Genomic DNA, 12,094 nt, shown 5'->3' with positions numbered 1-12,094 from the left:
TTGCTAGTGTACAGTTGAATTAATAAATAACAGGAAACAACGAAGAGACACACAACTAAACCAAAACAAAACAAAAAGAAAACACACACACACAAAAAATCTCGTTTGTCTTACAGCCGTGTTGAGTAAATTTATAATGGGATAGTGTGTAAAGGTCAGTAGTAATGTCAATGGCTGCGTCCAAACTTCCATGCTAACACGCTGTTTAGCACGCTAAAACAGAATGTGAGGTTTTTTAGTATGTCCTTAGTGTGAAACCAATAGTACGCGAATTGCATATGTGAAATATTACAGTATGCAAACACTGGAGGCTACGGCGGCATAAATATCCCACAATGCAATGCTTGTAGTGACGACAACTTTCATGACAGCTCTGTCACGTCAAGCACGCTTCAATTTAGGTTCAAGATTCCGCTTTGCTATAGCATCAAATATTATTTGAATTAGTTCAATCAGACTTCCTCATTCTCACGATCATCATTTGAGATTGGCACGGGTTACCTTGGTTACGCTTCTCCAAGGAGGCTCTCAAGAAGTGGCATGGATCCACTCCAAGTGGCGTGGTCGGTGCGTCAGAAAAGATACATACTACTGTTTATTCACACATTTTGAGTACTGCTCCATCGCACTAGTAGTCAAAAACTCCATATGGTGCCTTTAAGTTTCATACATGTCGAATTGTATGATCGCCTGAGAAAGGTTCCAAATTTGTTTGCCTCTTCAGATGAAATAAAAACTCTCTAGGTCACACAAGTTAATTCATTCATTTGTATTTTTTTTAATAATTTGTACCAGATTACATAGTTTTTTTCCAGGAATTTTTTATTTTGTTTGTATCTCCCTCCAGAGCTACAGAGCACATTATACAACTGTTTTCACTGGAGACTGTGACGGATATACTGAACTTTTTGTGTCAAAAAAGTGTCGTTAACCGTGTCTTTAAAATAGTTACCATTTCAAATGTGTACATTGCAGTATTTACCACGTGAAATGGCGTTGTTTCTTTTTTGGTGTGCGTAAGCATGCATGTGTGGACTTCACAAGTTAATGCCCCACTTTGTGGGGTGCAGAAATATATATATATATATATATACACAGTATGGTATATATGGTTTCAAATAGATATGTATTGCAACACACATATTTGATTTTATACAACCTTTGGTTCCTGTGTCTAAAAGGACATCCACGCCCACCTGTCTGTAATCAAGCTTCCACACCTGATTTCAATAATCAACTAACGACAGCCTGAAACTGCAGGAGCCTTAAATATCAGAAGAGCCAAGTCATCCAGCTACATAGACATTCAGCAGCAACATATAAGTTTCCCCTGTATCTACTCTTAACATGTGAAATGATTTTTTTTTAATCCAAAAATTCATCACTAAATGGACCTTTTACATTAATTCTTCCCTGTACTTTAAGAATAAGAAAAAACGAAATGGGGGAACAGAGGCCACGTCTGGAGCCCATACAGGAAGAGTCAGAGAGGGAAGATGAAATAAAAGGAAGCGATACTGGAGAAGGAGAGGAGGAGGAGGAGGAGGAGACAATGGAGGTGATGGCAGAAGATGAGAGAGAGGACGATGAAGATGCTCCGCTGAGGGTTCTGAGACCTCGACGAATGTCTCGTTCCCTCAGCCAAGAGAGTTTTCATAGTATCCAATCCACCGACGATAATCGTGAGGAAACGGACGAGTTCTCTGAGTCAGATCAGAACACTCATACGGTGGGTTTAAGTGAGGAATCTACCCCGCCTCAGCAGACAAGGTTGGGAAATGAGAAGAGGTCCATTAGTGGTAAACTGAAAATAAAGGTGAGTTTGTTTTTCTAGGGGCTCGATTCAAATGAATTATCAGGCAACTCAAATGAAAAACAGATGTTTTTTTTGTTCTTTTTTTAAGGTCTCCAAATGGAAAAAAAATACAACAGCTGAACCGCCAGTGCAGAAGAAGAGAAACAGTAAAGCGAAGAAGAAGGAGTCTCTGGCTGTGAGTGCTCACTTCAAGCAAAGATGCTTTAACTTTAAAAATACAAATTACGACGTGAGTTTTTTGGTTCACCAATGTCCTCAAAAATATTTCCAAGGAGAAGCCGTTCCCTCGGTGGCTGGTGAACCTGATGGTCAACATTGAAGAGGCAACAACTCACCAACTGGTGGTGGAGTAGCAACACTCTTTGCAGGCGTCCCCGAGGTGAAACATGTGGGGGGGGCGTCCACCAGTCCGGCCTCTGCAACGTAGAACAAACTCGTCGTGCCTAGAATGCCATTTTGAGGGTGTGCACTGCCAGAGAGTAAAGTGCGCAAGCCACAGTTCCTTTGTCGTCATCAGTGAACAAAAAAAACAGCTAAGCTACAATAATAAGGCAAACAGGAAGTGTTGACTCCCTGTCAGTGTCAAAATAATATTGTTTGTTGTGTTTGTATACTGTTTTTCTCTCAAAACTCTTTTTCTAATGTCTTTTTTTCATGTCAATTTCTGACATGTGTGTCTCCTGTCAGAAATTCTGTACGGGAAAACTTGTGCAACACAGATTTTATCTGTCTCATGATATGAAACTACAAAGAAAAAGAAACCAAAGGCAATTCTGTGTGCACGTCAGTCAAGTCTCTCTTTAGGGGTTTCTTTTCCTAGATAACTATAAGAAATGCCACCACTCCAATGCGCACTCCAGTTTTTCCAAAGTCTCTTTTCAGGTGGTGGTTGTATTCAGATCCTTTACTTTAGTAGAAGAAGGAATACCAAAAGAATTTTAAATCCTGCATTAAAATGATTACCTTAGTGACAGTATCAAAGGTGTTATGCAGACAAATGGCCCTTGTGAGCACAGTAGGCCTATGTTATATTACAGGATTATTTTTACATTAAGCAGTACTTTAATGTATAAGTTGGTCAAAGGAGGGTAATTCTCTCTGTTCGCTGTTGAGTTTTTTGACCTATACATTTTTCTTTTAATGAGCTCATCATTCTTCTAATAACTTGCAGTGTAGCAAAAAGTGCAATATTTGCGTCTCACATGTGGTGAAGTAAAAGTACAATAAAACAAAAGTTTGACACTTATTACAAAATCTGTGAGTTTCTATAATCATTGTTACTTAATTGGTCACTCCTGGGTTAAGCATAACAGTTCATGAATCTTTTTTTTTTTTTTTTTGTAGTTCAGCACATTTTTGGGTTTCATATCAGATAAAACAAAAATAAAATACAAAACGTAGAGCTCGGGGTCACGTGGAGTACGTCAGAGTAAGTCCAGGTATCAGGCAATCGCCACACAGCTATGACAAATACTACACTAAGGAAACAGTGTAAGAGCCATGCTATAGTGTTTACAGTTTGTTTCAATATGTTGTGTTTTTAGAATGTTGAACATACAATATAATTAAGGTCCTGCTCATGGATCATTTTGGGTTGACTCCTTTAAGTGGGTTTAGTGCTTCGATGGAGCAGGATGTGGAGCAACATTTTTTTCTGACCGCATATTGTAGACCGTATTTTATTGCCAGCAGAGGGTCAGTCCTTGATAGCCCATTATGTGGTATGGATACATTTTAGTTTTCATGGAATAAACTACTTTTCACGCATTACGAGCCTCATCAAAACTGACCATGGAAAACACAGCCTGCAGAGGAGCACGAGTCAGAACCTTTTACATCCTGCAGGAAGTGGCGAAAGGGGGTTTTAACAAGCTGCCACCAGTTACAACCATCTTTGTTCAGACAAACATGTTGTGATTAAAAGCAGAGCAATCCATAACGTTGGGGTTATGCAATGCTGAAAGTGGAATGGTCTTGTTTATCTGCCTGATAACGGGAACCTTCACTAAAAGAGATTAAAGGGACAAATAGGATTTCAGTGTGAAAACAGTGTCAAAGCACAAATCGGTCAGCATTACTTCACGAAATAAGAGTCTGTCAGCAACAGTTTTCATAACCACCAGTCATTATCTCCTGGCCTATAAGCTAGTTATCCAGTATTCCTTATTGTGGATGCCATCCATTACGACTTTGTTGCATTTCTTTAAACAGCAGTATCCATGTGGTTGTTTTCATGACCTCAAAAGGAAAAACACAAAGATCTGTAATTTTGTCGTATACGAAAACAGGGTTGTTTTCACTTTGTGTTCCAAAGTCAATATTGACTGCAGACCTGATGAACCTGGAAACTACGCATGTGAGGCAGGGTCATCGCCGTTTAAAGCTGCTTTGTCAAAATATTTTATATCTGCGGCGAGCGTGTCAATCATTAACTCCTCTGGAGGCCAGACGTCCGTATAAATACTGCTGGTTCGGAGAAATCAGTTTAGAAAGAAAAGTAACCAGGCAGATTGCAGAGGCTAAATCTAAGAAGAAGAGCGCATTTATCTGAAGATGCCCGGATTATATGAGAAGCTGACTCTCGTGGCAGCGGTGGCAGCTCTGGCCGTCTTGGTGAGGTCGTCCCCGGTGGTGGGGCCGGAGCCCATCCGCTGCGCCGCCTGTACGGAGGAGACGCTCAACGCCTGTCCCGCCGTCCCGGCGGACTGCGCGCAGGAGCTGCGGGAGCCCGGATGCGGCTGCTGCATGGCCTGCGCTCTGGAGAGAGGAGCGTCCTGTGGGGTTCACACGGCCCACTGCGGAGAGGGCCTCCGATGCACTCCCAGGCCCGGCGAGGCCAGGCCGCTCCACGCCCTGACCAGAGGACAGGGGGTCTGCACCGAGCACCTGGGCCAAGGTAGTCTCAAGAGTTTCATGTGTTTTTTTTAAGATCTGGAAATCCCACAAAGTGACCTCAAACCAACACAAGAAATACAAAAATAATTAAAATTATTTAGATATATTTTGAAAAAATACACAAAACAGAAATATATTCAACATTAAAGTCAAACTTATTTCCTAAAACAGAGGATGCTGTCCCTGACCACGGATCTCTGCACTACCTGTTGGGCCTCAACCTTCCTTTGGACCCCCAAGAGGAGGGCCAAGAGAGTATCAGGACCAAGGTCAACGCCATCGCCAACACGCTGTCACAAGAGGTGAGCAAAAGAAAAAGAAAAGAAAAGAAACATCAACCAGACTCAAGAGGCTGAGAATGTTGCCTTCCTTCCACTAGAGGGAGCTCTCGAGGAGCTGTGGAGATAATTGGGATTCATGTATTTATTCATTTTTTGCATAGTAGCTACATAGTGTATTTGTTCACATGTGGGCGTAGTTCTCACATTGTCTGTCTTTCTTTCTCGGTACGCACAGGGCCCCTGTCACATTGAGCTGCACGCAGCAGTGGACACGATATCCAGCTCGCAGCAGAAACTTGGAGAGAAGTTCACAACGTTCTACCTCCCCAACTGCGATAAACGCGGCTACTACCAGGCCAAGCAGGTGAGGAGTCCAGGATGAAAAAAAACAAACTCGCTCGACCTGTTTAAGGAAAAAAAAAGAGATTCATCCTAAAGCTAACCGGGATGATTTATTCATGTGTTTTGTTTTCCCCCCCATCAGTGTGAGTCATCTCTGGTCGGACCGCCCGCTCGCTGCTGGTGTGTCTCTCCCTGGAACGGGAAGAAGCTCCCGGGCTCGAGCGACCTGCTGGGTGACTCAGAGTGTCATCAAGAAGTCACGCGCTAGAGGATGGACTCACTTTCATAACAAACACACTTACGGGCACATCTAGTAACAATCAGACATGTTTCACAAAGGGAAAGTGTAAATCGACCTTTCTGATGAACTGACTTCTCTTAAAAAAACGCACAAAATATAAATTCCTATTTCGGAAGAGGGAAATTTCCTCTCATATTATTTACATGATGTATGTATCAAGTCTTATTTATTCTCACTAGCATTAACCATTTGTCATTTTTAGATTTTTTATATGTTTGCCCGTTTTTTCTCTCTCTCCTCTCTCTTCCCGATTGTAAATAGGGCAACACTGTATACATTTGTGTTTCTCACTAAATAACTCCATTTCTCAAAACCACAAGTCCGCAGCTCTGCCAAGCCCATTTCAGAGGCTTCAGGATCTTTTTTCTTTTTTTTTTTTTGATTCATTCAAAACTGGAGCTGTGCACGGCACGAAACGACACAGCCGCTCATTCATCCAACGTGTTGACATTGTCTGAATGTATCTCCATTGGCGTTTCCTCAATGGGTATTGGGGGAAATACTTAAAGTGCCGCAAGTATGTGCACGGTGGCCAAGCACAAACATATCAGGGCTCATCCCGGCCAGCGTGAGGTTTGGGATGGGCTGGTCTGCATTTGTCTACCTCTACCAGTCTCTGCAGGTCCTCAGGTTTAGCTGAGGATTTCTGAGGGCTCTTCTCAGCTATGCCTTTTTATTATTTCGGCCTATTCTTGCATCTATTCTAAGTATTTATTATGATCCACTTGTGTGAATTCTGTTTTTTTTTTGTGTCTGTTGTTGAGAGCTCATGTGTGGTGGACCAAAATTGTTTGTAAATGCTGCTATCCAATTATTGGTTTTATTGTAACAATGTGTTCTTCTAATTCTGTAGCTGTGCGTCCCATTAAAATGTTATTTAATCACGATGGGGTGGTGTTTGAATGTGTTTTTCCTGTTTCATACACAAAGCGAGAGAGGGCAAGATGAGGACACAAAAAAAAATGAAAATGCAAAAGCTGGATAATTTTATACTGCCTTTATTAAGTAAAAAATAGACGTCTGAGGGTTGCATTTCACATGCAAACAGCTTATTCACTTAAACCAAGCCAGGTGATGGAGATGATCACCGGCTACACAGAGATCAGAGACAACGGTTTGTGGCCTTTATCCCCAAAAATTCAGCTTATGCAAAGTGACAACAAAACATTAACAACCACAGTACAGACTGAAGGACATGTCCTTCTTCTTGTGGCTTCAGATCCAGCATCAATCATTTTAATTTGAATAAAGTATACGCACTGTAGTATTTGAGCTGCACAGTCCAGTCCAACTTCCTGAGGGGCAGGAAGCCACCGGAAAAAAAAGAAGAAATTCATAGAAAAGTAAGGCACTGCACGCTTACTCCGAAAGACATATTCATACACACATACACAACGTCTTTACAACAAACCACGAGCATACAAATTATGACAAGCATGTACACATGTGCAATGCCACTCAATTGTGCGTAAATGAAGAGCACTCTCATCACTGTTGTGTGACAAACGTCTCTGTTTTTTTTTGAATAATCGGCCTCTGAGATGAATCGCATCCTCTTCTCAGAAGTTGTCCTGGCTGAGTCAGAGACAAAAAAGCTTATGAAGAGTCCATCCATCGCAGAAAAGTACAGTATCTGTGAAACAGAGGCCCTTTTTCTTCTTCTTCCTCTGTTCCCCTTGCTCCGCCTTGTAAAAAAAAAAGGTCCCACAGGCAACAGATGGAAACAGCAAACATCCAATGTATCGGCTGAGCCATATCTTGACCTCTCTCCCAATATCCTCAGTGTCTCCATTTGTTTATAATTCTTCTTGCTCTCACAAACCCTCCCTCCCTCCCTCCCCCCGGCCGGCCCCGCTGCTATTGGCTCTCAGAGTTGTAGTGCTGGGCGTCTCCTCGCTCCTTCCCATCGAAACCTGGCAAGGGCTGGCCGTATTTGTCCACGCACCAACAGAAGCCTCGCTTTCTGCCTTTGGACGGCCGGCACTGAAAGTGAAAGAAAGGGACAAGGTGAAGGGAGGGGGGAGAAATAAGGAGAGGAGGGGTGGAGGTGGAGGTGGAGGCGAGGGGCAGCTAAATGTGTAAATCCAGTTGAATATGCAGCATTATGAGAAGCCACTTTACTCGATGAAGTAGAACAGCCATAGTTAAGAGGCATTAATGGTCAGATTGTGCTGAGTCGACGCAGCCTTGGTTATCCGACGCAGCCTTGTGGTATTTTGAGCTGCTTTTTATGGTCTACCTCCTGTTACACACACATATAGAGAGACCTTTAAGGTAAACAGAAACCTGGTAAAATATTTGCTTAGTCCCGTTTGTGAACAACTGGGAACCAAGATCTATTTTCAGAAGCTGGTGGCCAGTGCGAATCATCTGTTGCTGATTATACCCCACAGCTCCAAATTATGGGTACTACAAATGACTTACAGAGTCTGTGGAGCTACCCAAGGGCTGTTATTTTACTGCCAATTTGACTAAAGGTCAACCTCCACTCTAGTAAAACATGCAGCCATTCTTTTTGAGGGCTCAAGCAACGGCGTTGCCGCTCCACAGAGGAGTCGTAGCCGATCGGGAGGGAAGGCGTCCGCATGTAGTTCAATATGTCGGCGGGGTTCGACTGAGAGGACTCAGATCACTGTTGCATAGGAAGTACGGGGAGGGAGGTAAAACTGTAGTTGCGAGATGAACGCATCACAAATTGCATGGTAAAAATACCACAGAAATCAAAATTTAAATTTGCAGATTACTGGGGGAAAAACGTGCATCTGCTTCCCGCATAACATCTGTCCTGACATTTACTGTTATTAAGAGCTGTAATAAGGGACGTTCTTGCTTCAAATCATGCAAACGTCCAAATTAAACTGACCAACGTTAAATGTCTGCCACACCCTTCAGCCCCTCGGGGGCTCAGCGGCGGTGCGCTGAGTTCCGTTCTACATAAACAAAGACAATGAGCCCGGCGTTGTGAGGCTGGTTATGAGATGATTGCAGGCCGAGGCGAACACTTCCATTAAGCAGGAGGGACTGCTATGTTATAAGAAGGGCTGCCTCGGCGGCGATGCAGGGGCGCCGGGAGCCCTAAGTGGCTCCATATGAATGCGTCAGAACCACTCATTTATTACAAGCCGATCGTGGGTTGAACCACGTGAGCGTGGGGATAGCTGCGGCTCTATTTCTGTGCGCGCTTCTCAAAAGTCCAGCAATTATGGGGGGAGCACGTCGGGTGCCGGCGGCCACCTTGACGTCTGTCTCCCTGGGAGGGTTCCCGTTAAACGGCCATCGTCCCAGCCGTCAACCCCGCTGGGGTTTGGCCCCTGTGGCTCCTGTCTCCAGAGCCAGTGGCTCGGGTCTACCTCACTGGTGTGGTGGTGCAATGATGAGGCTCTAATGACTACCAATGAATGGAGGAAGACAGCTATACACATCTGTAATTGGGCTGCAGGAGCCCGAAAGCTTGAGTCACTCGACTACAGCATTGGATCTTTATTAATGCAGCATGTAAAAAAAGGAAATGTGGGTTTCCTTCTCACGGCCTCTCACAGTTGTAAACAGTGTTTATCAGGTAGATGTTCAAATGATGTGTAGCCTCTCGGGAAATCAATGCACGAACCTGTATTTCAGCGTATACAGTCAATATCAAATGATGGTCCTGTGAATGTGCTTTCTTACCTGTTTTTTCTTATAGAAGCCCTTCTTGTCACAGTTTGGTATGCGGAAACCTCTGGGGTTGACAATGTCTGTAATCTTGAGGCTGCTGAGAATGCTCTCGATCTCTCTCCGACAGGGACCCTGCAGATGAGGGAACACATAAGCAGTGACACTTCAACATCTCCAGCTCCGAACTTGTGCGGCTGATGCCATTAGCACGAGCTAACATTTCATTTTGCAGTGTGGTTTGGACATGCATTCTTTGTTTTTGTAAGGGGTGGGTGGGTGGTGGGGGTGTGGGGGGGGGGGATAAGGATGTTAACAAATCTGACTCAGGCTGTGTCACACACTGCTCCGGCGTAATACCTAAACAATGGCTGGAGCGATATGAAAGAGGTGACGCACGAGAAATCAATTCATCCGACCGAACTGCGGCGGCTTAAGAGTTTGCCAAAGCTGCTTAACACTTCACACAAGGATGGGGGAAGAAAGTGAAATTTGGACGAGCTCAAAGAGGGAGCCAAAAGGCTTGTCCTCAAGTCCAAGTACTCCAGTCACTAATCAAAGCAGCCAGTCAAAGCCCATTACTGGTGTGTGTGCTCACTTCTCTGGCCAGAGAGAAGATCAAAATAGCAGCAGGGCTTCCCAACAGGCACTCACACAGGCCAATCCATCATCCGCTGGCTCCCAGTACACCCGGCACGCGGACGCCTTGTGGCCAAACAACCGCCTGACCCAGGTCAGCCGCAGGGCCGTCGTACCCGCTCGCTGCCACGCCGTTCTGCTGCCAACCACCGGCACCGCGACCCAAAAACATTTCATCACCCGCAATGGGAGAAAAACACCAAAACACAGAGGAAGAGGAGAAAAACATTCCTCCAGTGTGCTCTGAAGAGAGGGGAAAAAAGAAGAAAAAAAAAGCTGGTTGTGGTACTTACATACTCTGGCTCCTGTTTGGTCTCCAGAGAGAAGTTTTGCTGGTCTGTGATGAGGGGTCCCGGGAGCTCCTCCATTTTAAAGCTCTGGGTTCTCTTCTGCTGCTCCCGCCAGAGGACCTCTGACTTGGCAGAGGGGAAAAAAGGGTGAAGCGGAGGTCTCGGGGGTTCCGTGGGCCTGTGGGTGCTGTACGAGGTCTGGAGGCCCGACCCGGTGGAATTTCGCTCCTCGTAGGAAGTCTCAATATTCTCTGCTAAAGTTGGAGAACAACACGTGTTAAATCGCAAAAACGGTACACAATCTTCCATTTGAGGGAGGGATTTCATACGGTGATCGAGACATGTGTCACATCGTTCAATCGGTTGGAAAAAACGAACACAAATATACAAAACAACCACCACCACTTGATTCCAAAAGTGTTAAACCTCGACTAGCTGTAGTCTCAGTCCCTCTCCTTTAAGAACCCGAGATAAACAGTTACATTATCACCTTTCAAATCAACATTTAATCTGATTCAGGGAGGCTCAGGTCTTCACACTGACTTTAAACAACAACAAAAAAGGAAACAACTTCCTGATATTGAGTTGCACCTCTCCTCTCTTGCACCATCAAATTCTTACTAATAGGCTCAAACAATCTTTCCTCCTCTAATGCTTCAACCCGTCTCATCCTCCAGCTTCTCTTTGCATGAATGAAGGGAACTCACTGAGTGGATGTGGCTTTGAGCTGGATGTCTGCTCTCATTGTATGCGATGGAACTGAGAGTTGATTAACACTTGTAAAACCAACCATACTCTCTTCTCATCACATCTTCCTTTGGCATTTAGAAGCTCGCAGATTCAACGAGGGAAACAAATAACACAAAGTCTGCACAGCGATTTCACGTTGCATGCAACTCATTTTTAAAACCGTTCTTGGAGGTGAATAAAAACATATTGGGAAAAAAGGTGCACGCGCAACAGTTACCTGGCAGCTCGTTGACCGGAGGAGTCGGTCTGACGGAGAGGCGTTTGTTAGAGCCGTTTGCACAGATCCCGCGTCCCTCCAGCAGCGCCTGCAGAGGTCTCGTCTCACCGGGCTGATGCTGACACGTGAGCCCGGAGCCGCATCTGCCGGAGTACACGCCGCACGGCTGGCCGAAGCTCTGCGCGCAAGTCATGCAGCAGCCGCAGCCCGGCTCGCGGACCCTCTCGGCGCAGTCCCGGGGCAGAGGCTTGCACAGAAGCCGCGCGCCCACGTCGCACGGCTCGCATCTGATGACCGGGCCGAGCGCACCTGACCTCCGCGTGAACGACGCCAGGAGAAAAGTCATGCAAAGTGCGCGAAAACGGGAGTCCATTGCGGCGTCTGGGGAGCGTGCACGGAGATGGTGTCAAAGTGAGGAAGCAGAGCTGTCCCGCTGCGGTGCTCTCTAATTCACATAACGCCACCGGACAAAACATCTCAATATATAGAGCCCGGGGACTGTAGGCACACCCCCGAGGAGCTCGCGGTCTGCCGATGAATTGCCTCGACTCCGTTATTCCTGTAAAACCATCCGAGCAAGTGCAGAGCAGTAGAACGGCATTTTCAAAATTGATTTTGAATAAAATAAGAAAAAGAACAATAAAAAAACTACAACCCTTCGCTTTAGCTGAGGGATTTAGTAGAGGTCTTAGTAGCCTGAATACATTTCAGAATATGATGCATTTGACAGGTGATTAAACACGCTATCAAGGAAGTAATCATGTTAATACACAGCAATGTTTTAATGTGCATCAACTCTCAGTTTCAAGGGCACACGAGTCCAGGCATCTGCTATGCACAGAGTCCTTCATAGGGGGCGCCAATAGTGTGTGTGTGTGTGTGTGTGTGTGTGTGTGTGTGTGTGTGTGTGTG

The 12,094-nt window shown here is 45.0% G+C and overlaps 2 protein-coding genes across 2 annotated transcripts; one reads left to right on the top strand and one right to left on the bottom strand.

Annotated features, from left to right (window-relative positions):
- The first annotated feature begins 4,337 nt into the window (after positions 1-4,337).
- On the top strand, positions 4,338-6,513 carry LOC116401427 (insulin-like growth factor-binding protein 1). Its single transcript, XM_031879810.1, has 4 exons — positions 4,338-4,712; positions 4,883-5,013; positions 5,228-5,356; positions 5,477-6,513. Exons 1-4 carry the CDS (start codon positions 4,370-4,372, stop codon positions 5,600-5,602), a joined length of 729 nt encoding a protein of 242 aa, XP_031735670.1. The 5' UTR covers positions 4,338-4,369; the 3' UTR covers positions 5,603-6,513.
- Positions 6,514-6,633: 120 nt separating this feature from the next.
- LOC116401428 (insulin-like growth factor-binding protein 3) lies at positions 6,634-11,927 on the bottom strand. The gene is made up of 4 exons (XM_031879811.1): positions 11,183-11,927; positions 10,219-10,469; positions 9,302-9,421; positions 6,634-7,618 (listed from the first exon to the last, which is right to left on the bottom strand). The coding sequence occupies exons 1-4, from the start codon at positions 11,553-11,555 to the stop codon at positions 7,493-7,495; spliced, it is 870 nt and encodes a 289-aa protein (XP_031735671.1). The 5' UTR covers positions 11,556-11,927; the 3' UTR covers positions 6,634-7,492.
- Between the last annotated feature and the right edge of the window lie 167 nt (positions 11,928-12,094).

The sequence above is a fragment of the Anarrhichthys ocellatus genome, unplaced genomic scaffold (genome assembly GCF_004355925.1).
Source record: "Anarrhichthys ocellatus isolate YVR2014 unplaced genomic scaffold, GSC_Weel_1.0 scaffold440, whole genome shotgun sequence".
NCBI classification, from domain to species: Eukaryota; Metazoa; Chordata; class Actinopteri; order Perciformes; family Anarhichadidae; genus Anarrhichthys; species Anarrhichthys ocellatus.
Note: the sequence above shows the minus strand (reverse complement) of the source record. Positions and strands in the feature narration are given on the sequence as shown.

What these genes read in the sequence shown, in the direction of transcription:
- LOC116401427 (XM_031879810.1), top strand. Translation starts at nt 4,370, where the DNA reads ATGCCCGGATTATATGAGAAGCTGACTCTCGTGGCAGCGGTGGCAGCT. An exon ending in CCAACACGCTGTCACAAGAG is followed by an intron (nt 5,014 to 5,227) that starts GTGAGCAAAAGA and finishes CGGTACGCACAG; the next exon opens with GGCCCCTGTCACATTGAGCT. An exon ending in GCTACTACCAGGCCAAGCAG is followed by an intron (nt 5,357 to 5,476) that starts GTGAGGAGTCCA and finishes CCCCCCCATCAG; the next exon opens with TGTGAGTCATCTCTGGTCGG.
- LOC116401428 (XM_031879811.1), bottom strand. Translation starts at nt 11,555, where the DNA reads ATGGACTCCCGTTTTCGCGCACTTTGCATGACTTTTCTCCTGGCGTCG. An exon ending in TCCGGTCAACGAGCTGCCAG is followed by an intron (nt 10,470 to 11,182) that starts GTAACTGTTGCG and finishes CTCCAACTTTAG; the next exon opens with CAGAGAATATTGAGACTTCC. An exon ending in CCAAACAGGAGCCAGAGTAT is followed by an intron (nt 9,422 to 10,218) that starts GTAAGTACCACA and finishes CCTCATCTGCAG; the next exon opens with GGTCCCTGTCGGAGAGAGAT.